We start from the raw sequence: 25,164 nt of genomic DNA, 5'->3' as shown, positions 1-25,164 counted from the left end.
TGAAAGTGTGCGATTTTGTGGACTTTTGGGGTTTGTTTGGTGGAGGGGTGGGCAGCTTTCCTCAGCAGCTGTAGGAAGAGAGTACTGCAAATGAATTAGGTCAGCAAAATGTAACAGCTTTATTTTATCATCATTTATTTATCATTTATTTCAAACAAAGAAGACATTTAAGGTTTGTTTTTTTCCTTTCGCCCTCAGAAGGCGGTTGGGCAAATTTGAGGACCAAACACATATCACAAGTCAACCTACCTATTTTTCAGGACTGAAAAACTATACAATATTCATTTCTAGCTTTCCTACAACCACAATTAAGCCCCCAATTTCAGTTGCTAAGGGAGACACGTGAGTCAGTTTTGCCCCATTTTATCTTTCTTGCCACTGTTGTTAAGGCGAATTGAGTACAACGGTACTAGAAGTGACTTAGGACCATTGAAACGTCTCCGTGGCCACATGGACAAAATTCAGATGCTGGGCAAACTGGCTCCTATTTATGACGGTTGCAGTACAGGTAATCCTCGACTTACAACTGTTCATTTAGTGACCATTCGAACTTACAAAACCACTTTAAAAAGGGACTGATGACCATTTTCCACACTGACTCACGTTAACGACAGTTGCAGTATTCTGGAGTCACAGGATCCCCTTTTGCGGCCATCTGACAAGCAAAAACATTAGGGAAAGCAGATTCACTTACAACTGTGTTATTAATTTACGAAACTGCAGTGATTCCACTTAACAGATGTGGTGAGAGGAGTCGTAAAAGGGAGCAAAACTCACATAACAAATTTCTCACTTGGCAAGATAAATTTTGGGCTCAATTGTGGTTGTAAGCTGAGGACTCTCTGAAAGGCCAAACATATTTGAAGGGAAAAATATATATATAAGCATAACTGAACCAAAGCAGCTTACTCATTGCTTTGAGTTCAGGGATCAATATTCTGTTGGCTGGGCTTCCCATCCAATAATCCCAATTAGGCTTTACAATTTCACCAAAATACTGGTGGTTGCAATTTTGCGATAAATCACACAAAATAATGAACCCGATTGTCCCTTGGTTGCAATATGAAAGAGATCATAATTTCTACCGTGTAAAATGGATTTCCTTTTCCAACCTGGCTTAGGACATTTTGAGGTACATTCTGAAAAGAAGTGAAACCCAGAAAAGGGAAAATTCATTTCTAATTCAAGAAAACCAGAGGCAATGGAGACCCAGCCTGTGGAAGGAATTGAGGAGATCCAAGTTAGTACACTATGTGGTGGCCAAAAAAACTCAAGTTTAGCAGCGCCTTTCCCAAATAGCATGGTTTTAAAAAAACCCTACGTTTTGAAAAGTTTATGCCCTTCAATAAATTGTGAGAATTGTATTTGCACAACATTGGAAAAATGAAGACACACCTACAGATGAAAGTATAATTAGAAAAATATTAGACTGTGCAGACATTGATAGGTTAACATTAATTATAAAGGATAAGGAAGAAACAATACTTTTAACATGAGATATGCTCTATCAATGGTTGAGTAAAACAGGTAGAAACTAAAAGATGAAAGATTAATATATGTAAGAAAAGAATGCAAGAAATCATATACAAATATTAGTATTAATATTAGTTATATTATCAATTTCATTGCATACTATAAGTAAATTATGTAAGAATTTTATTATAAATAAGCAATTAATAGTATTTTAATTATGGCTGTTATTAATATTACTCTCATTACTAGCTTACTTTATATGAACAGATGGCAGACAATACACTTCATTAAGCATTTAAGTATTTTAAAGAAGAAAAATGTATAAACAATTAAAATTGTTTTAGAAAGGATGCTACCAGATTCCAGATTTTTACACTGAACTGATAAAATGAAAAATAGAAAAAGGTAACAGCAATCACTTTTGTAATGTTGCCAAGAAATCCACATGGATGTGTCTATGGTGTTCTCAAGAACTGACTTTGAGCTAGGGTTGTTTTTACCTGTTGAGTGGTTAAGAAATGGAGGCGCATGCGGTTGCTGCATACTTCCTGCACAATTGGAAGACGGTTTTATTTTTTTCAAATGAAATACGGATTTTCATTGGTGCAGATAAAGATAGGGATCTTAGCTTCTTCCAATTTCCATCACCTCCTTTTCTGAAAGCAGTACTTCATTAACTCCTATGGATGAATGGAATATGTGAAACCTGCCCATTAAGGACATACTGTACTGTCCTTGGACATTTCAAGGAAAATAATAACTCTCTTCGAAGGCCTCCAACCAGTTGATCGTGTTTTTGTTGCTGTATTATGCCTCTGGCAAAATATGCATGACTCTGGAGAGTCTTGCAACTTTTAGCCTCTATGCCCATCTGCATCGTGCCACGGTAGTCTGCAATTAAAACCCATTCTGGCACCGCAGAACCGTCAAGGCTCAGATTTTGCATTGACCTTTGAATATCTTGAAAAATGAAGAATGATTGTTCCTTTCCATTGGGCCGGCGGTGGACAATCTCTTAAGTTTGTCTGCCAAAGTTTGCAATGGTGCACATACAAGTAGTTCTCAACTTACAACAGTTCATTTAGCGACCGTTCAAAGTTTTCAACGGCACTGAAAAAGGTGACTTATGACCATTTTTCACACTTGTGACCGTTGATCTGATAATCACACGATCAACATTCAGATGCTTGGCAACTGACTCATACTTATGACCATTGCAGTGTCCAGGGGTCATGCAATCTCCTTTTTTGTGACCTTCTGACAAGCAAAGTCCATGAGGAAGCCAGATTCTCTTTAACAGCCAGATTAGTAACTTTTATCAACTGCAGTGATTCCCTTAAGAAGCTTGGCAAGGAAGGTGGTACACTGGGACAAAACTCACTTAGAACAAATTTTCACTTGGGCTCAGTTGTGGTCATAAGTCAAGGACTTCCTGCACCGTCTGTTTGTGTGTGTTTTATTCCATGTACCTGGGGCTCCATTATGTATGGCTTAAGAGTGGAGGTATAACAGAGTAAGAGTTGGAAGGGACCTTAGAGGTCTTCTAGTCAAACCCCACCAGTCAAGAAGGAAACTCTATACCTTACCTACAGATCCACGGGTACATCTGACATGCACATACTATACACACATGCAAACACTTGTAAGCATGTGCATGTATGTTATGTACATATAGATGCTTCTTTATGCTAACCCAGAATGTGACCGGCCCAATTTCTCTTTCTCTCTCAGCCCAACCCACCTCACAGGGTTGTTGTAGGGAAAAATAAGAATATGTTCGCCGCCTTGAATTATTTATAAAAAATAAATAAAGCTGCCACACAGATAAATAAATGAAGAGTAGGGCGGACATCTGCCTGCCCACTTTGGCAGCACCGCCTGCAGGGGGCGCCAGAGGGCGCCGAGGAAAAGATTTCCCCCGCCCTCCAAGGTCCCGAGCAGCCGTTCGTTTCGCCTCGCCCTCTTCCCGCCCAAACCGCTCCGCCTCGACACCCGTCCCGGACGGGCGCGACGCCCTTCTTGCCCCGCAGCCCCGACCCACGAGGGAAGAGAGGGGCAGCCGGGACACCCGCCAGAGACTCAGAGGAACGGAGGCCGCCCCCTGTCCGGCCACCCTTCCCGTCTAGCGGAGGAGTGTGTGTGGGGGTGCGTGGCGTCACGGCCCCTCCCCGCGCCTGCCCGAACGCGGCCGCCCGATCCGGCCCGTCGGCATTTAAAGTTAGCGCCCAGCGTTTCTTCCCATGGTGCCCCGCGCGGGCGCTTCTCCCGCTCCCTCCTCCCCTCGATCAGGTCCGACGGCCGCGGCTGCCGGGGCTCGCGCAGGCGCACCTCGCGCCCCGTCCGCCATTTTGTGTCCGAGGCGACTGTGGAGCGATTAAACCGCGAGCTGGTGCTGGGCGCTGGCGGTGGCCGCTAGCGGCGGGGCAGCGGCAGCGGGCGCTTGGCGGAGCCCAACGGGGCGGGGCCCGGGGCAGCAGGGGCGGCCCGGAGGCGCCTCCGGGGCAGGTAAGCGGCGCGGGGGGTTTGCAGTCGCTTTCTCCGGCCTCTAGGTGTCACGATGGGGCTCGGGCTGGGACCCGCCGCGGCGCCGCCGCCGCCGCCGAGGATGGGGAGCGGGGCTTTGTCTCCCTCTATCGTCCCCACCGCCCTGATGCCGGCCTGGTACTGCCGCCCATCGGCCTCGCCGCGCAGCGCCTCTGCCGGAACCAGGCCGCGCCTAGCGAAGGACGCCCGGGCGGCCTCGGAGGCTCCCTTCGCCGCCCACACGACGCCGGGCGAGGCCGCGCTGCCCCAAACCCGGGCCGCCCCGAGGAAGGCGCGACCCCGAATCCCTCTCCGCCGCCTGAGGGGACGGCCCGGGATTGGGCTGCGCTGCCTCGCCGCCATTACGACACGGCGGCTTCCCGGGCGCTCCGCCGCCTCGGCCCTTCCCCGTCCTGCCGCCGCCGCCGCCGCCGCAGCACCGCCCTCCTGGCTCCCCGGAGGCGTCCGCGGCTCCGGCTTCCCGCTTCCTCCGCCCGCCTCCGGCTTCTCAAACCAACCATCCAACCAACTCCCTCCCTCCCGCCCAACCGGGTCCTTCCTCCCGGCTCCCCTTCTCGGCCGCCTCCCGTCCCGGCTGACCGTGTCCGTCCTGCAGGGCGCCCGGTCCGCGCGGGCGGCCGTCCGTCCGCCCCTGCCGACCGCCTGCTCGCTGTGCGCGTTGCGGAGTGAGAGGCGCTGCGAGCTCAAGAGCGGGACTCGAGCTCCCTCTTGCAAGGCAGGCTGAGCTGCAGCGCCATGCAGCGCGGGCGAGCGCCAGGCGGGGACGCCCGAGCTCGCCCCGCCGCCCCGCTCGGCTCACGCCGGGCTCGCCTCCCCCCAGCCCCCCCGCCCCGCTTTCCCTTCGCCCCGCGACCCCCAAGGGGAGGCGGGCAGCGGACGGGACGAGGAGGCTCTCCCTCCTCCCTGACCCAGCCACCCCGGATCTTCTCCCTTCCGGGCCCCGTTGCCAGCTCCGGCTCTCCCCGCCCGCCCCCTCCTCGATTCGGATCTGCTGGGTCTGCCCTCCCTCGATTCGGATCTATGGAGTCTGCATTGGCTCAATGAGGAGGATCCCTCGGATCTGCTTCTCCTTCACTCGGATCCCTTGGGGGTCCGCATTTCCCCGATTAGGACCTATTGGATCTGCCTTTCCCTACTAGGATCCATTGGATCTGCCTTTGCTCGGTTCGGATCCAGTGGGTCTGCATTTCAGGCAGCCGGGAAATGGAGGCCAGGCACAGGCGGCTGCTGCTGCTGCTGCTGCTGGGTTTTTTTTCCTCTCTCTCTCTCTTTCTGCCCATCTTGGTGCCATATGTTCCCCGGGTTTAATGCTGGCAGCCTTGAAATTTGCGGCTCTGTCCCCTCCCCCCCCTTTCTGCTTTGATATTAGGGAAGGAATTGATCCCAGTGGGGGGATTGGGTAGAAATGCACCTATTTTATTTTATTTATTTTACACCCGGTTTTTGGGCTGCCTTGCTTTCTGGATTGGAAGGTTTGACAGTTGGGGAGGAAGGAAGCAGATGCCCCACCAGGGAGCAGCTGCTGGTGGTGGTGGTGGAAAGTTGGCTGCTGACTCTCTTCCTCAAACTAGGCAAGGGCAAGATCAGAGATAATAGCCCAAGAGCCGTTTGTAATAAATAGGAGAAGCTGGGCAGGATCAGACCGAAGGCCTCTTTTAAGTCTTGTTTTCGCAAAAGCCAACCGGTTGCTTCTGGGAAAAACTCCTGAGAAGGATGGAGGGCAAATGTCTCTGATAAGATCTTGGCTTACATCACAGGCTTGCTTTGCTCTGAGACGCAAAGGTGCTCCTCTGTGTTCAAAAGCAGTTATTTCCAGTTTTAACAGGTATCTGATTTAGAATGATAAAAACACTACCTTGAATATTTTAAGGCTGTAAGTTAATGTAGTGTGAATTTAGTATCTTTCAGTATGACTGCAAATATCTCTTGATTGAGGGAATTTGAGCCCTAGTATGCTGGTCTACAAGATAATTTCTAGATTAGATAGGAGAAATCCCGCCCTGCATAAAATTCTTTTAATATATTTAGGGCAAAATTGGGCTTTGATTGCTTTTGTGCATGTTAGTCAACATGTGCCAAAATCGAGTATTACTGTCTTCACCATTAGCACAAAACATTTGCACATAATGAACATGTGACTAAGACTTGATGACCTAATCTGTACCTTATGTTGCTAAAACGTATTAGGAGAAAACCTGAATTAAGCCAAGCCATGGTGGGTGGAAGAGATCATTGTGGATGGGTCTGTGTGATAATAACCATGGCACATAGAATACTCTGAATTGAAATGAAAAAAGTAGGTGTGTGAGCTGAATAGCATAAATAGTATTAAAACCAAAGGGAAAATGAAATACGCTGTGGATTACATGCAGGGAAGTGAAGGGTTAGGTGTGTTAATGAATGAAAAGGTTAAAGTAAGTATCAGTATGGACAGAAGTTATTGGACTTGTCCAGGTTACTCATGAAAGTAGGGATCCATAGATTGGTGGTGGGTATTCATTAAAGCAGCACCTTCAACAGGTTTTTGACAGTGGGAACAATTGCTATTTTACCCTGAGGGTTACAATTCTACTTACAATTCTTACATATAAAAACCAGGGGCTTCCAAAATATAATTTTAAATAATTATCTTTAGATAATTTTATGTATAGTCTTTTCAGTCAGATAGCTTAGTTATTTGTATTAAAAATACAGTTCTCAAATATCCATTTGTTCAGTCTGTTTACTCAGCTATTCTAAACTGTGATTCATTGCCAAAGAACTAAATTAATTGTTCTTTTTATTGTTACACTTGGCTTCTTTTTCATTTTAATTCTTCACCATGAAATAGATGAACCTCATATGATTTTTAAATTACCATTCTGCACTCTTCAGCCTAATACTGAATTTTACAAAAAAGTATCTTTAAAACTTAAATCCACAACATATCTTTATTAGAAGTTCAATAATGTATATGATTTATGGGGGAAATCTTTAAATATTAAATATGTGATGTTGAATATTATGTACCAAGTAATATTATATAAATAGAACCTGACTTACATAGACAGAATGTCTGTCTGTGAGGAATCATTATTCTAGTGTGCATGGTGAGGGTGGCTAAAAGAACAATATTGAGAAGTGATCATATTCCAGATATTAAATATTGGGTTTTGGAAATCTGTAACTTCTCTGTCTTAGGAAAAGCAATATTTTCTACTAATCAGTATAAATCAATAGGTTCTTTGGCATAGATGTTATGATATTTTAAAATTTTTGTATTTTATTAATATAGTATTGAATGTATTTGACAATACTATTATATTGTATTTTTGTAAAACAGTGACTAGTTTAATATATAGAATGTAGATACGTTTGCTTTCTTTTCCTTGTCTTTTTACCATTTTTATCTAGTGTTTGCTTTACTTTTGTTATGGTTATGTATCTTGGTAGTTTGCTTATATTCTGTATCCTATCCTTTCAATAAAGAATTTTTAAAAACACACAAGAACAAAAGATTAGGGCTTGGTTAAAGTTTGGAAGTGATTGAATCAGTATAGCAAGTATTACATGATTTCTATATTACCACAACAAATAAGAGTTTTGACCTGCATTGCAGTTTCATTGATTTAGAGGGGGCTAATTCTTTACTACATTTTGCTGAATGGTTTACAATATTGGAGATACTTTCTTCCTGTGACCTGATATTAGCAGCATACTGTGAAATATGATTCAGAATTACAAACTGGTATGTTCTGCCTCGCTTTGGAAATAATCTCCTGGGTTTTGTGTAGGCCTTTAAAATCCCTGAGCTCTCCTGGCAATTGGTTAACTTAACTGCCTTCACCCTGCCATGGAATCAGATCCTTATCTAGTCTTACATTCAGTGTCTGGATTTATCTAGTATCCATCTGTACTTCTAACATAATTGTGTTGGCTTTTCATTTAGCAGCTCTGCAAAAGACTGAATGTACCTCTAAGTGTTTCTGACAGGACTTGATGTATTAATTGAAATATTCTGAATTCTTTTGAGCCATAAATAATATTTTAGGAATTTACTGTACAAATATTTGGACTGGAAATGAGATCAATAGTTTCAAATCACATTTAATATTTTATTTTAAGGTTTTTTAATATATTATTTTACATTGTTCTATTAAATGATCCTTTTAAACACATATAAACACATATAAATAACTGCATCGAATTACTGCATGTAAGTCACAGGCAACTTGTACTATTTGGATGGTACAATCAGAACAGATTGATAAATAAATTCTTAGAGTAGAAAACCAATTCAGGCTGTGTCAAGCCCAAAGACACCCAGCAAATTACAGGTAGTCCTCGACTTACAACCACAATTGAGCCCAAAATTTCTGTTAAGTTAGATATTTGTTAAGTGAGTTTTGTCCTATTTTACAACTTTTCTTGCCACAGTTGTTAAATGAATCCCCACGGTTGTTGTTAGTAACATAGTTGTTAAGTGAATCCGAATTTCCCATTGACTTTGTTTGTCAGAAGTTCACAAAAGATGGATCGTATGACTCCGGGGACATTGCAGCCGTCATATGTGTGAGTCAGTTGCCAAATGTCTGATCACATGATCACAGGGATGCTGCAATGGCCATAAAAGTATGAGAAACGGCCCTAAGTCACTTTTTTCAGTGCTGTTCTAACTTTGGATGGTCACTATGAACTGTTGTAAGTCGAGGACTACCTGCACCATTGGATCCAGTTCTTTTATTTGTTTACAGTAACGGACAAAATCTTGAAGTTGGCAGCCACTTGACGCACTTTGGTAGGGGCGCTGTGGCCTCTTCGGTCACACTTGACCGCTAGGTTCCCTTCAGTAGGTCCCCCATACCAGCCATTAGTCTGCCATTGTCCTCTTTAAGGCCCTTAGCCATTGAACCCCTTAACATCGTGGTACTTCTTCAGTGGCCGCCTCTGCATAGCCTCTTGCCTTCCCAACCAATTCTAGACAGGGAGCCTTGAGGGTATCACCATAGTTTGAAATGGTGCACCTTCAGGCAAGTTCTCCCTCCGGAAGTTCTGGTTTCATCTCCAGCTTAAAGGAACACTGTTAATTTTGTCTTTCGGCTCTAACAACATATCCCTTAATTCCGCTTATTCTTCTTATAAAAACGTATGTTGGCTGCTGGAAAAAAAAATGGGGAAATGAGTGGCTGGGTGATATTCCTGTCTTTACATCATGCACATTTGTCCTACAAAGTGCTAGAAGTGCGATGTTTTTAATTGACATTTGGATTAAGAAAAAAATGAGAATGAAAATACACACCAAATAGAACGTGTGTTTCATTTGGAATATGCATTTTGTTTTGGATGGAATAAACAATGTATCCTTCTCTGGATTGGATTGTTTGGCAGAAATAAGTCATGAAATCTTTTTATTGTTCCAGGTTTCAGCTGAAAACAAAACCTGCAGGAATTGTAGGTGGAGTAGAGAAAAGATTCAGTGGACAAACACCTGGGGTTTCTGGACACAATTATCTCCCACTGCTTAGTGGCGTTTAGAATTATGTTTATTTGAAATAAAGAGTTTTCTATGTATTACGTGGCAGATACTTAATTATAGTTTACATTGATGATCTTGTCCTCGTTTCAAAGCTATCTAAATAGTTGTTGCTACTTTTACGTCAATTATTCTTGACCAAAAGTGTATTGTTATTCAGTCTTTTTAAGCCTTTCTTCATCTTTGCAGATAACCAGACCAGGGTACAATGCCTATGGAGAAACAAGTCATACCAGAATAAGGAAAGAAATTATCTTGGGAGAAAAAGAAAACAAAGAAGATAGTTTATGTGACTGATGTGCCACAATGGTGAGCAGCTGTTATATGGCAAAAGGGATTTACTAAAACAAAAAAAAAGCTATCTTCAGAGAGGCTTCTTCACAGATCTGAATACTTCTATTTCCATACATTTTTAAAAGACATATCTAGGAATTTAGTTAATACCATAGGAACATTCTGTTACAATACCAATTTTATGCCTCCCTAGTTCCCTTTGGCGGGAGCTTAGCCATCACCAAAGCAATTCCAAGATCAGAACATTAAAATAAAATGGCATCATCACTCTCTCCTATGCTTAATTCACTCCTTTTCTTAAAAAAAAGAAGCAATTCCCAAAACAAAAAGTCCCCCTTCCAGATGTCTAAGGAATTGGAGGTGTGGGGTGTTTGTGTTTGTGTGGTTTTTTGTTTTTTTTAAATTGTGGGTTGCAAAGAAAATAGTCAATTGTCCTTGGTGCAAAAGTTGAATATTAACATTTCTGATTTCTGGGGCTCTTGTCAAGCACGAAGAATCAGGACCACAAGTTAAATTCCAATTAAACTGATTTATTGCCCCTGCCTATACCCAAGAATCTAGTCAACTAATGGTCAGCTCTAAATTGATACTAGATAAGAATTAATGGAATTCAAGGGGGTTGTATTTAGTTTGCTTGTGGGAACATAACGACTACAGGCTGATTCCTCTCTTGACTCCATCCCCAGTTGTCCTTCTGCAGCTCAACACGTTTCAGTGATCTCCATTCTTGTTCCCTGTACCCAAGAATAGCTTGGGTACAGAGCTATTGTGAGCACGGATATGGGAAGCGTGTGTTGTGTCTTCCCTCTTATCATTTATCATTCCCTGTTCTTGTCTACAAACTGTCTAGTATCTTTTCTAGTTCTCATTGGAGTAAGAGCTGGGATCCTGTAGGGAGGCGCTGCTGTGAAACAGATACTGTCGCGTTACTGATCTCTAGTGGTTGGATCCTCTTACTGCAACAACAGGCACAGGACACTTGAGAAATGTCATTTTTGGCATGTTCAGATTGGGAGAGTTATAAAATAAGTCTGTCCTATCAGAACCCATTTCTCTTCTAGTCCTGCCCAAGAGAGCAATGGGACTGGCAGTTAAGTCAATGGAAGGGTGCCTGAGTGATTCTAGAAGTGGTTAACAATACTAGAAGTCTGGTCACTTTTTCCAGCAGCTGCAGTCTGTCACATTTATCTGGCCCAAATGCTTTAAGGGTTCTGAGAATCGGCTGCATTGGTTCACGCCAGGTGCCAAAGCGAATGCTTAGGTGGATTGTTCTCCTTTTGTTTTCCTCCCCAGGAAGGTGACATGGAAGCAGAAGCAGTTGAAACCATTGGGGAAGAATCTGAAACTTTCATTAAGGGCAAAGAACGGAAGACCTACCAGAGACGCCGGGAAGGCGGGCAGGAAGAGGATGTTTGCCCGCTGCCGCCCAACCAAGCAGACGGGACTGAGGTAGTACAGGAGGTTAACGCCGGTGTTCAGATGGTCATGATGGAACAGCTTGATCCAACGCTGCTTCACATGAAGACGGAAGTCATGGAAGGTGCTGTGTCGCAAGAAGCTGAAGCCACTGTGGACGACACCCAAATAATCACCCTTCAGGTTGTCAACATGGAAGAACAGCCCATCAACCTGGGCGAGCTCCAGCTCGTCCAAGTGCCCGTCCCAGTGTCTGTCCCTGTGGCTACCACGTCCGTGGAAGAACTTCAGGGGGCCTATGAAAACGAGGTCTCCAAGGGCGGCCTCCAGGAGGGGGAGCCCATGATCTGCCACACGCTCCCTTTGCCCGAAGGCTTCCAGGTGGTAAAGGTTGGGGCCAATGGCGAGGTGGAGACCCTGGAGCAGGAGGAACTTCAGCCTCAGGAGGATCCCAACTGGCAGAAGGACCCAGACTATCAGCCCCCCACCAAAAAGACAAAGAAAACCAAAAAAAGCAAGCTCCGTTACACCGAGGAGGGGAAAGACGTGGACGTGTCTGTGTATGATTTTGAAGAGGAGCAGCAGGAGGGGTTGCTCTCGGACGTCAACGCCGAGAAAGTGGTGGGCAACATGAAGCCCCCCAAACCGACCAAAATTAAAAAGAAAGGTACGTTGGGCGGTTCAGCGTGGAGGCTGGGTGGACAGACCTTCACGGTTCGTGCTGCGTGTTAATTATCCCACGGCTCTTGAACTATATCCGGGGGAAGAGGTTTAATTGATTTAAAAACCCAGCCAGGTTCAGAAAGACTAGCCTTGATGATGGCTTAATTGTGACCTAGGCCTTCCTTGAAAGGTGTAATTCTAGGCACAGAGATTCACATAACTCGAGTTTCACGTTCACATGGATAGATTTCATGGTAACCAACACGCCAGATGTGGAAGCCGTAAGCCGTTTCCCCTCAGCAAAGACAAGATTGCTCCCCCCAAGTGATTTCTGTGGTGTTTTATGGCCTAGTTAACGTAGCTGATCCTCTACATTCTGCCCATTAGGCCGAAAGACAGGATACAAATCAAGTTATTGTCCTTGATGATGACTAAAGTTTTCTCTCGGTTCCCTCAAATGCGCTGCTCCCTTTAATTGGGCATATTGTCTGTTAGAAATGGAAATTGGGGGGCGGGGGGGGTGATGGGCAGCAGAGGTTTCTGCCTCAGAGCAATGAACATCCTTTTCTGAATAGGGGTGAAGAAGACATTTCAGTGTGAACTATGCAGTTACACCTGCCCCCGGCGTTCGAACCTGGACCGTCACATGAAAAGCCACACGGACGAGAGGCCACACAAGTGCCACCTTTGTGGCAGAGCCTTCCGGACAGTCACACTGCTGAGAAATCACCTCAATACTCACACAGGTACCGTGAAAGGAGACACTGTCGTGCCATTTTCTCATAGGCTCCCTGGAGTGACTGCTGCTTTGGGGGGGGTGCAAGTGGAAGGTTTGATCGAGCCCCTGCTGTGAATGTACGTGCATTTGTGGTGTATCAGAAATATGTAGCACATAAATTGTTTGAGTACCAGTTGCATAGGAAAAGAACATTATCTTGAGCTACATAAGGTGAAGTTAAAGGTTCCCTTTGCACATGCGTGCTGGTCATTTTTGGCTCTGGGGGGCAGTGCTCATCTCCATTACAAAGCCGAAGAGCCAGCGCTGCCAAAGACGTCTCCATGGTCATGTGGCCAGCATGGCTAAATGCCAAAGGCGCACGGAACGCTGTTACCTTCCCGCCAAAGTGGTCTCTATTTTTTCTGCTTGCATTTTTACATGCTTTCAAGGTTGGCAGAAGCTGGGACAAGTAATGGGAGCTCACTCCGTTACGTGGTGCTAGGGATTCAAACTGCTGCCCACCTTTATGATCGACCAGCTCAGCTTCTTAGCCGCTGAGCCACTGCGTCCCTATAAGCTACATATAAATAGTTCTTGGTACCTGCCTTTTAAAACGGGTTCCCAACTCCCAGCCTGTGGCCCGGTGCGGGGCCGTAGCCCATTCGGAACCAGGCCGCGGAAGTGGTAGGCAAGCGCACATGTGCACGCAAAGCTGGATTTGTGAAAGCGACACTCGTGTGTGAAACCCATCCCCTCTCCTCTCCCCTGCTGCTGCTACCGCCAGTCTGCGGAGCTGGAAAGATGGGAGACCGCTGTGTTGAAAATACTTTTACCTGTAATCAGGACACAAATATTACGTATAAAGTGGTGTCCTTTTTAAAAATAAAACAGTGCAATTGAGACTCGCATGTTACTGGGAGTCAAATGAAGCTGTTGTCTATTTGAATTTTTTTCAATCTTCGTCATCCATCAGGTACTCGTCCTCACAAGTGCCCTGACTGTGACATGGCCTTTGTGACAAGCGGAGAGTTGGTTCGACATCGTCGCTACAAACACACCCATGAGAAGCCATTCAAGTGTTCCATGTGTGACTACGCCAGCGTGGAGGTGCGTCTCGTGCCTAGTTTGCTATCATTGCTCTGTTCTACGATAGCTACACCGATTTTCCCATTCAGTGTTTTGCTTGGAGCTTTGAAAGAGTTGCCTTCATAGTTAACGTTTGTTTCCGGATCTTAAAAATGTTCAGGTGGGTCCATTGTTCAGGTACACAGAGGTCCTCAAACTTGGCAACTTTAAGTCTTGTGCACTTCAACTCCCTGGATTCTCCAGCCAGCATATTCTTAAAGTTGCCAACTTTGGAGACCTCTGAGGTACATGGTGGCTGATAAAAAGTGGAACTTCAAGGCTGCCTCTTTCTGCGTAGAAATGTGTTGCAAATCTACCTTGTTTAATTTTAATGTCACTTGGAAACCATTTTATGGATTATATAATTTTGCCACATCCAAAGCTAGGATTTCTCAGCACATAGATCTTAAAGCATTAGATTTTGTTCGATTATTTATAAAGTCAAGGATGAACTGCCTCAATTAGTTATAAATTCTTGTTAACGCTTATTATTTTGACTTAACTCCTTTTATTCTATAGGAATAGAATAGAATAGAATAGAATAGAATAGAATAGAATAGAATAGAATAGAATAGAATAGAATAGAATAGAATAGAATAACAGAGTCGGAAGGGACCTTGGAGGTCTTCTAGTCCAACCCCCTGCCTAGGCAGGAAGCCCTACACCACTTCAGACATGGTTGTCCAACCTCTTTTTAAAAACTTCCAGTGTTGGAGCAGTCACAACTTCTGGAGGCAAGTCGTTCCACTGACTAATTTTTCTAACTGTCAGGAAATTTCTCATTAGTTCTAAGTTGCTTCTCTCCTTGATTAGTTTCCACCCATTGCTTCTTGTCCTACCCTCAGTTGCTTTGGAAAATAGCTTGGCTCCCTCTTCATTGTGGCAGCCCCTGAGATCTTGGAACACAAAAACATTCCTGCTCAACCCAGTGGCTTATCATCGTTTTTCACGTTTATGACTTATGCAACATCCCACATGGTCATGTGATCAAAATACATTTGGCAACTGACTCATATTTATGGCAGTTGCAGAGTCCTGGGGTGACGTGATCCCCTTTTGCAACCTTCTCATAAGCAAAGCCAGTGGGCACACCAGATTCCCTTAACAGCCATGTTACTAATTTAACAACTGCAGGGATTCAGAGTGTAAAATGGGTCAAAACTCATTTAACCAATGTCTCACATACCAACAGAAATTTTGGACTCAATTGTGGTCGTTGTCAACTCGTAAAGCATTCCTATGCCTGCTTTTGAGTTGCCATAAGCCGGGGTGGGACGGACCTGAAGGAGCAGTACCAAGCAAGTAAAACCAGAAGTATATTTCACGCTTATCTTACAGAGATTGTAGCCTGGCCTACTGGGTGCTTCATTGGAGAATCTGATTTATGACACACCCAGGGAGGAGTGGGGAAATAGGGTCACGGGTGGCTGTAAATTACGTGTCACAGAATTGGCTTCATAGGGGTCAGTGCTGACAAGTTGCTCCTAATAAATCTTTTGGATTCTTTTGAAGCTTGGCTTGAGGTTCATGATTTAATTAGGGCAATCACCGGAACCCTGACATCTGTAAGTTGAGGACTACCTTTATTTTTAAATTATTGTCGTTTCAGAAAACGTACTGATCAGGAGAAATGCAGCAAATCTACTTTGTTATATAAACTCTTGTTATCAAACATCTGCATAATTTCACCCCAGAAGAAATGAACATGTTATCTCTCTGAAATGATCTTTTGGGCTCTGTTAAGGGTTACAGGACAACCTTTCAAAATGAAAACGTTTTATAACAAAGTTGAGTGACAGGCAAGTTTGAGAGAAGAGAAAACACTTTACAAGCCTATAATTGTAACTCTGGATTATTTCCTGTGGCTGGTTCGTGAGCAGAATTGCTGAGTTCTCCAAATGTGTTTCAACTACTGAAAATGAAATAACATTTCTCAAGTGCAGCTATCCACAGAGGAGCTCATAATTCTGGATGCTCTGGTGGTCTTTGGACTGCAGTAGATTAATTTTTATGCCACCGCTTCTCCATATTGGAAATGTTGTGTTGTGTCAGCAACCAGCAGCAGATTAAAACGACCGATAAAATTTAAAACTTACAATAATAATATTTTTAAGGGTAAAGGGTTCAGACAAGCGCGTTCACATTCAACGTTCAAGCAGACGACTTCGGATAAAGAGCTCAAAGTTAAGAAAGCTGCTGAATCCTGAATTTGTGGATCAGAGGGAGAGAGATAATGTTTCAAGGGATAGTTTTCCTCACAATCTCTGCCAGTTGACTCTTTCAAGAAGCAGCTTTGTCTATTTTTGAATATTTCATAATTCCAGAGTGCATTTTTACAATATTAATACTTTGGGCTTTTGAATAATCTTAGGTAATCTCTTGCCTGCTTCTATCATTGCAGGCTATAAAGTGCTGCTCCTTCCTTAGGCCATCATATTCTAAAAGAATCCTCTCTTAAATATGAGCCATTATTGGATAGCTAGGAACTATTTTTTTAATATTTCAAGAATACTCCTTTGTGTCACAAAGAATAAATGAAATACTGCAACATGCTGTTCGGGGAGGGAGGGGGGGAGTTTAAAAGTGGTTTTTAATCCCATTGGACTGGTCTACAAGCCAGTCTTAAAATACTGCAGGTAGTCCTCAACTTACTGATCAGAATTAAGCCCAACATTTATGTCGTTAAGTGAGACATTTGTTAAGTGAGTTTTGCCCCATTTTGCCACCTTTCCTGCCACACTTGTTAAGTGAATCACTGCAGTTGTTAAGTAAGCAACGCGGTTGTTAAGTGAATCTGGCTTCCCCATGGACCCTGCCTGTCAGAAGGTCGCAAAAGCTGATCACATGAGCCCAGGACACATGTCAAACGTAGTATGAACCACTTGCCAAGCCTCCCAAGTTTGATCACACGACCATTGGGGATGCTGCAATGGTCGTAAGTGTGAAAAACTTCATATGTCACGTTTTTCAGTGCCATTGTAACTTTGAACGGTCTCTAATCAACTGTTGTGAAGTTGAGGACGGCCTGCGTCTGTTTTCCTATTGAAAGGCCTCTTCGTTTTATCATTCCAGAATGACAAAAATTCTTTGGAGCTGTAGTGACCTGCGCATTGCTAATCTCCCTTCAATATTCTTTGGGTTTCAGGTTAGCAAGTTGAAACGCCACATTCGTTCTCACACTGGGGAACGCCCATTCCAATGTAGCTTGTGCAGCTACGCCAGCAGAGACACTTACAAGCTGAAGAGGCACATGAGGACCCATTCTGGTACGGGTGGCCCTCGGTTAAAAATGACTGGAATGTGCTGAACGCCTTTTCTCTCCCTCCCTCCTCTCTCTCTCTCTCTTTCTCTCTCTCTTCCTCTCTCCCTCCCTCTCTCTCTCTCCCTCCTCTCTCTCTTTCTCCCTCTCTCCCTCTTCCTCTCTTTCTCCTCCCTCTCTTTCTCCCTCTCTCCTCCCTCTCCCTCTCTCTCTTCCTCTTTCTCCCTCCCTTCCCCCTCTCTCTCTTCCTCTCTTTCTCCCTCTCCCTCCCTCCCTCTTTCTCTCTCTTTCTCCCTCTCCCTCCCTCTCCCTCTCTCTCTTCCTCACTTTCTCCCCTCTCTCTCTTTCTTCCTCTCCCTCCCTTCCTCTCCCTCTTTCTCCCTCTCCCTCCCTTCCTTTCCCTTTCTCTTTCTTCCTCTCTTTCTCCCTCCCCTCCCTCTCTCTCTCTCTTCCTCTCTTTCTCCCTCTCCCTCCCTCTCTCTCTCTCTTGTGTCCAATTTCTTGATTGTCCTACAAGGGGCGGCATTCATGTTAACATTTCAGGGAGTTTAGGTAACATCTGCCATTGTAAATGAAGCTGCCTATCCCTAAAAGCAACGAGAAAGCCTTTCCAGCTTGCTTTCATGCTTGGTCCTTGATATTTGTAAAGCATGTTGCAAGCACTGGAAATAGAGGTTCTCTTATAGCAGTTTTACAACCTTTATTCTGTATAACTGGAAATGTTTTGCAAGTTAATTAGATTTGGGGACTATTTCCACAATAGATTAAAACAAAATTGCTTTTCTTTCCTTTGTTTGCTTAACTAGGAAGCTCATATTTGTTACAATACCTACAGTTTGTTTTGGTCAGTTAAGCAGAGTTTGAAATCATGTTTTTGACTTGATTGCAATTATGATATAGTATGATGTGTGAAGCAAGATATGTAGATTTTGCATTTTTATGGATTTCTGTTTTATTCCTAATTTGTGCTCTGCCCAAGATTCTAACCCAGCCTTTCTCAATTGGAAAAGAAAATAATTGTGTGTTGTTGTTTTTTACTTTGCATGCTGTGCAATGTTAGCACTCACAATGGTGGGAATTTTTACACATTGTAACTCAACTTACTGATTCTGGTAGCATACTATGGGATGTAGATATCATAATTTTTTACTCAGGGGCTCCCTGAGAACTGAAAATAATTTAAAGGATTCCTCCGGGACAAAAAGATTGAGGAAAGCTATAACCAACTGAAATAAATGTAAGAATGTCTAAAAAGGAGAATTGATCAGGAAACTACAAACAAACAGTGCATATGTTGTTTGTCAGCAAAACCTAGTTTTGATTTTGTCTTATATGACAAACTGGGATTAAACCATCTATCCAAGCTCATATTCTCTATCCCACAATCCACGATGCCTTCCTCCCCAGAGCTAACCGTTTCTCTCCCTGGTTCCCAAAGGTGAGAAGCCCTACGAGTGTTACATTTGCCACGCTCGCTTCACCCAGAGTGGGACCATGAAGATGCACATCCTGCAGAAGCACACGGAAAATGTGGCCAAGTTCCACTGCCCCCACTGTGACACGGTGATTGCACGAAAGAGCGACTTAGGTGAGCGTTGCGGGAGTTGAGGCTTCTGCGAAAAAGGAGCGGCAGACTCTATCAAATTCACCCATCCAGCTTTTCGTGCCTAAGGTGGGACTAGAACTCAGGGTTTCACCGTTTCAACCACTGGTGCTTCAACCACTAGACCCAGCTGGCTTAGATCCTAGCATTTTTAAACGTTTCTGTCTTCGCATCATCAGGCAGGAATCGGGTGGCTCAGTTAAATATAACAGTCGGCTACAGGGAAGATGTTTGCATCCCTCAGTCTCCTCCCCGGTTGACGATGATTTAAAGACAGAGGGTTCCACGTGACTGTCTCGTTCCAGGTGTCCATTTGCGGAAGCAGCATTCCTACATTGAGCAGGGCAAGAAGTGCCGTTACTGCGACGCCGTGTTCCACGAGCGATACGCGCTCATCCAGCACCAGAAGTCTCACAAAAATGAGAAGCGCTTCAAATGCGACCAGTGCGACTATGCGTGCCGACAGGTAAGCATGGACCCTCACAAGGAAACTGGGATCGGTTCATTTACCACCTTTAGGCTACCCATGGGTCGCTGCGTCCCCCCTTTTGATATCCTGCCCTCTGATTCCTCCCAGGAACGGCACATGATCATGCACAAGCGAACCCACACTGGAGAAAAGCCTTACGCCTGCAGCCATTGCGACAAAACCTTCCGCCAGAAGCAGCTGCTTGACATGCACTTCAAGCGCTACCATGATCCCAACTTTGTCCCGGCTGCCTTCGTCTGCTCCAAGTGTGGCAAAACATTCACACGCCGTGTAAGTGCTCAGAACACACGGGAGGATGGTGGGGTGGAGACAAGTGTTGCAGGGAGCTCCGAATGAAGTACCAGTAAATAAGAGAAGGAGATGGGTGGTGTCTTAACGCCGGTGGGTTACCAACACACACACACACACACACACCATGTTACGTTTCTGGCAAACTCAGCCCGAGCTCATGGTCTGTAAACCCTGCTGTGGGAATCATCTGGACACATTTGCCGCTTTTAAAAACGGGGAACCGTTTGAGGGCGGCAAAACTTCAAGGCAAGGATAGGAGAAATGTGGTCTGGACCGTCCCAGTTTGCCAGCTTCTAATGGCCTCGGAACCCAGTGCTGGGAGAGAGTTCTTTTTTCCCCTCCCACTGTTGAAAATTAAGAGGAAAGAACGAGGTGGGTGCAAACAAGCCTTACCCATGTTTGAGACACCCTTTCTGTCCTCTTAAAGCTTCTGAAATCCTCTCCCAAATAGGCCCAGCCCTCACCCTTTTTTAACAGGGGGAGCTTAGTGTGCCACTCGGCGTGGCAGAAAAGAGCCAACAGAAGTTGCACGGTCTTGTTTTATTACAGGGCTGATGCCTTTTCCTTTTTTTTTTTTTTTTTTTGTGGTTGTGTGGGGGTGTCCTTTCTATCCCTTGTCTCAGAAGCTGTGTGACCCATGTTGTCTTTGACTCATAAGACATACGTTCTTGCAAATTGAAGCAGTTCGATCGGAGGTCAGGTCGCATCAAGCTTGGGTGGCTCTTCCAAAAGCTGACAATGAATGCAGATTCTTTTAAAAAGGGCGGTGGGGGGGAGAGATTGTGAGTTCTAGTTCTGCCTTTAAAAATGAGTAACCATAGACCAGTCACTCTCTCTCCCAGCCCAAGGAGGAAAGCAGTGAGGAGCCACTTCCAAGAAAACTTCAGGGACTTGTCCACATAGTTGCCAGGAGTCAAGAATGACCTGAAGGCAGTTTTTTTCTTTTAATGAATTTCTCGATTCACTGGGGGAGGTTGTTCAGATACCTCTCCTTGCATGCAGCCAACACCTAACATTTGCCTGCCTTTCTATCACCAGAACACAATGGCCAGACATGCAGATAATTGCTTAGGGCCTGATGGGGTTGAAGGAGAGAACGGAGGCGAGCCCAAGAAGGGGAAACGTGGGCGGAAGAGGAAGATGCGCTCCAAGAAAGAGGATTCTTCCGACAGCGGTAAGAAAGAGAACATCTCCAAAAACATTTTAGATCTCCTGAACTTGCTGAATGATTCATAAGTCACTGCAGGTGTGATCAGCTGTTGCAGAGCACAAAATAGTAACTTGCTCATAGCCACCTCAGCCATTTCAGTTTCTGAACAGTGGCAGAAAAATGTTGATGAGAGTACAGCAAGGAACTTTGGGGAAAAGTTTGAGGGTCGGAGACATTCCTCCTTTTAAGAAAGCTGTTGGTTTATTTGAACTTGTTCAGGGAAAATATTCTCAGAATTGCTTTCTGCCATTCCATTCATAATTTATCTCATAGTAATTGACATATTTCAGTTTAAAACATTCACAGAGTGAAACCCAACATAATCCTGGTGTGTTCATACTTGGATGCAAACATATTTACACACACACAGTCATCACTTTTCCATCAAAGCTTTGCAAGTAACAAAAGTAATTTTCACCCAACTGAAATATCTGGCAGTGGCACTTTGGCTTCCTTCTGTTGCCCAACCACCTTTCGGGTGGAAGGCTCCTTTCTGGTAGAAACATTAACCCAACAGCTTTGCCCAGGGGAAACATAGTTAGGCAGTTGACATTTTATTTTCTTCCTTTTTCATTGCCTTGATTTTTTTTAAAAAATCCTTGCTCATAATAAAGAGGAAAATGCTGAACCAGAATTGGATGAGAATGAGGAGGAAGAAGAAACAGCGGTTGAAGTTGAGGCTGAGCCAGAAGTAGAACCTGTGGCCCCAACTCCTCCACCAGCCAAGAAACGGAGAGGACGTCCACCAGGCAAAGCCAACCAACCCAAACAGCCCCAGCGTAAGTTTGCCATTTTTCTACGGATGACTGCAGGGCCCAGTCTTATAAATAAAGAGGAAAGTTAAATCAGGTGAGATGAGGAGCTTGAAGAGGAGGTATCTTCAGTAAAACTGGAGGTCTCTGGTGCTGTTTTTGGACCAGATAATACAAGCTACATCTACATAAGGCCAGCTCAGGTTGAGTATGGGACCTGCGTAATCCCTACTTTTAGTGAGAAGTGCCAAGAAGATTTTGCTGTAGACAGATTTCAGGATACCATGAGTGGAAGCTGGAAGTCAGAATTTACATTCACTGGCTTGTGACTCTCTTTTACTTACTGTAATTAACATTAACCATGGTTTAGGCTTCAGGTTAAACAACACCATATAAGCTGTGATTAATCTAAAACCTGGAGCAGAAGCGTTTAATCTCGAGAAATGCAATAGGACAGGAGGACTCCTCTGGCCATTATTGTGACACTCAACTGTAGTGTCCTACGTAGACTTGAAACAGACTTCTGTTGAAAAGAAGGCCCTATCCTTTAGAGCCAACCTTGGCAAATTTAAGGCTTCTGGACTTCAACTCCCAAAATTCCCCAGCCCTATTTTTCTACATCATGTCATATTGTGTGATTCTTGTGTAACTAAGGCAAGATTCATAGAAATGTGTGAGTTGGGAGGACTTTGCTGGGTTGATCTGGGACACCAGGGGTGTCCAACCTTGACAATATAAGTCTTGTGCACTTCAAGTCCCAGAATTCCCCAATCACTTTTGCTTTAGATGCTGGGAAATTGCCTAGCAAGGGGCAAACCAGGTCAGTGACTTACAGGATGTCCAGGCAGAACCTGATTTCTCTTCCTTCTCCCTTTTGTTTTGGTTTTATTTTATCAATTAGCTACAGCAATCATTCAGGTGAAAGACCAGAGCACTGGTGCAATTGAAAACATTATTGTGGAAGTGAAGAAGAAGTCCGAAGCAGAGACTGACGGGGCTGCTCCGGGAAGTCAGCCAGCAGCAGTGGAAGCGCCCAATGGAGACCTCACCCCAGAGATGATCCTTAGCATGATGGACCGGTGATGGAGGAAGGGTTAACGCTCTTAACTGAACTGGCTCAATCCGTTTTATTTTATTATTTTATTTTCCTTCTTATCTTATTTTCAGCTTTGGGAAATGCATCATTGTTTTTTTTTTATTATTATTATTAAAAAAAAAAAGACCGTTTTACCAAACAACCTGGGAAACAAAACTTCAAATGATGATAGGATGTGATTTGCCTAGAACATTCTCTTCCCCCCCCCCTTCCCGCCCCCCTCTATGTTTAATGTTTACCTAACCGGATCATGGAACATGGGGTGATTTTTATTTTTAATTTGCTGGTTGATTTTCTCAGTTCCCCAAGGGCGTTTTTGCAAATCACTCAATCCAATTAACTGTTAGTGCCAGGCTGTGGTTGGCTTTCTCCGTCTGGGCCTCGCCCAGACTGTTCTGGAGCTGTTTATGCATTTCTAGAAGCCCACGGCTTCATTTTTTTTTTTTTTCCCTTTCCTCTTGTCTAGAGATTTTTTTAATTGTAAATTCAGACTCAGGAGGGTTGTAAAACTGATATTGCATTTTAGGTTTGCTTTTTCTTACCCGAACCTGCTCCTCCCCAGCGCCACATCAGCACTGTAGGTTCAGCATGCTTTATACCATCATCCCGTCTCTCCCAGATGCCTCGCCGTCTGCAGGGCATCTTTGTAATGATCGAGCTTGTAAATAACTTTTTTTTTTTTTACATTTTAAACTTTTTTTTCCATTTAAGAGGTTTTTTGGGGTGGGGTGGGGCTTATAGTTTGAAAGGAAAAAAAAAAACCTGTCATTTTTAACTATTGCAACTAGGAATTATGCAGGAATTGCTACCGAATGAAATACTGGAACCTATCAAGTCAGTGAGAGAATGCTACCTGGGTTAAAAGTGGTAGACATCCACACCCCAGCTCTGTTTCTTAGTCCACGAACTTGGCCTCAAAACGTGCGTCCCTTAAAAAGCACCCTTTTGAGTTTCAAGTTGTCATAACTCTTTTCTTTGCTCTCTTTCTCTCTCTCTCTCTCTCTCTCTCTCTCTCTCTCTCTCTCTCTCTCTCTCTCTCTCTCTCTCTCTCTTTCTTTTTTCACCCCTTCAGGCGTGTGTGTGTTTATGAATTCTGTGTTTAAAAAGCCAAGGTGTTAATTTGTAATAGGGCTCCCCAGCCCCTCAAAACCTAGGGCAGGAAATTTTACTAGGTCAGTGATCATAAAATTTGGGGTTTAATTAAAATTTAAAAAATAAAATAAAGAATAATGTGAAATTTTTTTTAAAGAAAGGATGCCTGTATATCAGACCATCACATGTTAAAAATGCGTAAGCTTTTTATAGAGCCTCAGTCTTGCTGATTTCAGAACCAAGAACTTTTGTTCTATGTATCGCTTTTAAGAGAGCTATCAGGTTAGCTATCCAATTCTAGGTTGATGCATTTTTGTACTTAGCTGTACTGTGTGATATTTTTCATTATTTTAGGAAACCAACATGAAACAAAACATCATAAAACGTATAATGGGGTTTGGACTATGGGAAGGAGAATATACTGCTGTACAGCTAATAAATAACAATGATTATCCTCTGTGTGTGTGAGTTTGTGTGTTTTCTAGTTTTTGGAGCACTCCTCATTGGAGGAGGGGGTCAATTTTAGTAAACATGGGGTGCCACATCTTATTTTATTTGGGGTAGGGAGGGGAAGGTTTTTCCTATTAAACACTCATTTTTTATACATCTCAATTTGTTGGCAGTTGCTTATGCCTTTAGGGCAGCTTTGTATATACCGTGATGTGAATAAGAGCTGTGCATTTCTAGTTTCTAGCAGTGTTCCATGATTGCATGATATCCATGCCAAAATGTAATTCAGCGTATAGTTTTTATAAGAAAATAAAATATCTTAATATGTAGGGATCAGCCATAAAATATCAGAGAGGGCCATTGAACCTGCAAACGCCCTTGGATAATACATGCGAATCCCCATTCAAAAAATAGTTTAAACATTGACAAAACCTTGAGATACTCTTTCATTCTTACCCAAAACTTGCTTGAACGTGCCAAAACCTTGCAAAATAATAAAAGTATAGTAGACTTCTGGAAATCTCATAAGGCTTTGTGTGCACTTTTTGGGATGCCCATATACACGCAGACTTTGCTTTGGGGCGATTATACTTCCTCAAAACCTTGCTGTCCTTCACAAAAATCCAGTTGCAATTTCTATGCAACTGAAGCTTGTCTGCTGTACAGCTTCTTCACTTAAAACTGCTTTCAGGATTTCCTTACTTGAGTTGCACTGGACATGTGTTAATACAGAGGTCTCCCAGCTTGGCAATTTTTAAGACTTATGGACTTCAACTCCCAGTACAGCTGGCTGAGGAATTTTAGGAGTTGAAGTCCACAAGTCTTAAAGTTGAGAAGCCTGGAGGTCCCTGTGTTAATAGACGGCCTATTTTAAGAAAAGGTCATTTCCCAAGAGTGCTGCAAGTTTCCATTTTTTTTTATTTTTTATTTTTTTGCTGTCTGGAAGAACTGAGTTGTTTATTCTTTGAACGTGGTGGTTGGAAGAAATCCAGAAGATCTGTTGTGAACATTGCAAAGCCTAATCAGTGTTGGGATTTTTCTGAATTGCTTTGATCGTTTTATTTAGGAGAAGCTGGAGGTGTAGAATAGGATGAAAACTGGGATACTGTACCATCATCATTTTAGCCATTATCCACTGCAGAATGAAGGTCTCTTCGACATGTTTCCAACCAAGCT

General features: G+C 43.9%; 2 protein-coding genes across 3 annotated transcripts; one reads left to right on the top strand and one right to left on the bottom strand.

Annotated features, from left to right (window-relative positions):
- Positions 1 to 122: 122 nt before the first annotated feature.
- LOC113448319 (uncharacterized) lies at positions 123 to 4,398 on the bottom strand. The gene is made up of 2 exons (XM_087940639.1): positions 1,974 to 4,398; positions 123 to 1,214 (listed from the first exon to the last, which is right to left on the bottom strand). Exon 1 carries the CDS (start codon positions 4,357 to 4,359, stop codon positions 3,886 to 3,888), a length of 474 nt encoding a protein of 157 aa, XP_087796765.1. The 5' UTR covers positions 4,360 to 4,398; the 3' UTR covers positions 123 to 1,214; positions 1,974 to 3,885.
- Positions 3,847 to 23,995, top strand: CTCF (CCCTC-binding factor). Of its 2 annotated transcripts, none has more exons than XM_087940626.1 (12): positions 3,847 to 3,978; positions 9,719 to 9,838; positions 11,117 to 11,906; positions 12,478 to 12,648; positions 13,594 to 13,727; positions 16,891 to 17,011; positions 18,443 to 18,592; positions 18,913 to 19,073; positions 19,185 to 19,367; positions 20,427 to 20,562; positions 21,213 to 21,377; positions 22,252 to 23,995. In XM_087940626.1, exons 2-12 carry the CDS (start codon positions 9,836 to 9,838, stop codon positions 22,431 to 22,433), a joined length of 2,196 nt encoding a protein of 731 aa, XP_087796752.1. In that variant the 5' UTR covers positions 3,847 to 3,978; positions 9,719 to 9,835; the 3' UTR covers positions 22,434 to 23,995. The 2 variants fall into 2 exon arrangements, with proteins under 2 accessions (XP_087796752.1, XP_087796753.1); XM_087940627.1 differs by lacking the exon at positions 3,847 to 3,978 and adding an exon at positions 4,782 to 5,842.
- The last annotated feature ends 1,169 nt before the right edge of the window (positions 23,996 to 25,164 follow it).

The sequence above is a fragment of the Pseudonaja textilis genome, chromosome 11, assembly GCF_049901715.1.
Source record: "Pseudonaja textilis isolate UNSWEBS1 chromosome 11, rPseTex1.2, whole genome shotgun sequence".
Classification (NCBI taxonomy): Eukaryota; Metazoa; Chordata; class Lepidosauria; order Squamata; family Elapidae; genus Pseudonaja; species Pseudonaja textilis.
The sequence above is the reverse complement of the archived record's forward strand: the minus strand, read 5'-3'. Positions and strand labels throughout refer to the sequence as shown.

What these genes read in the sequence shown, in the direction of transcription:
- LOC113448319 (XM_087940639.1), bottom strand. Translation starts at nt 4,359, where the DNA reads ATGGCGGCGAGGCAGCGCAGCCCAATCCCGGGCCGTCCCCTCAGGCGG.
- CTCF (XM_087940626.1), top strand. An exon ending in GTGACTACGCCAGCGTGGAG is followed by an intron (nt 13,728 to 16,890) that starts GTGCGTCTCGTG and finishes TTTGGGTTTCAG; the next exon opens with GTTAGCAAGTTGAAACGCCA. An exon ending in GCACATGAGGACCCATTCTG is followed by an intron (nt 17,012 to 18,442) that starts GTACGGGTGGCC and finishes TGGTTCCCAAAG; the next exon opens with GTGAGAAGCCCTACGAGTGT.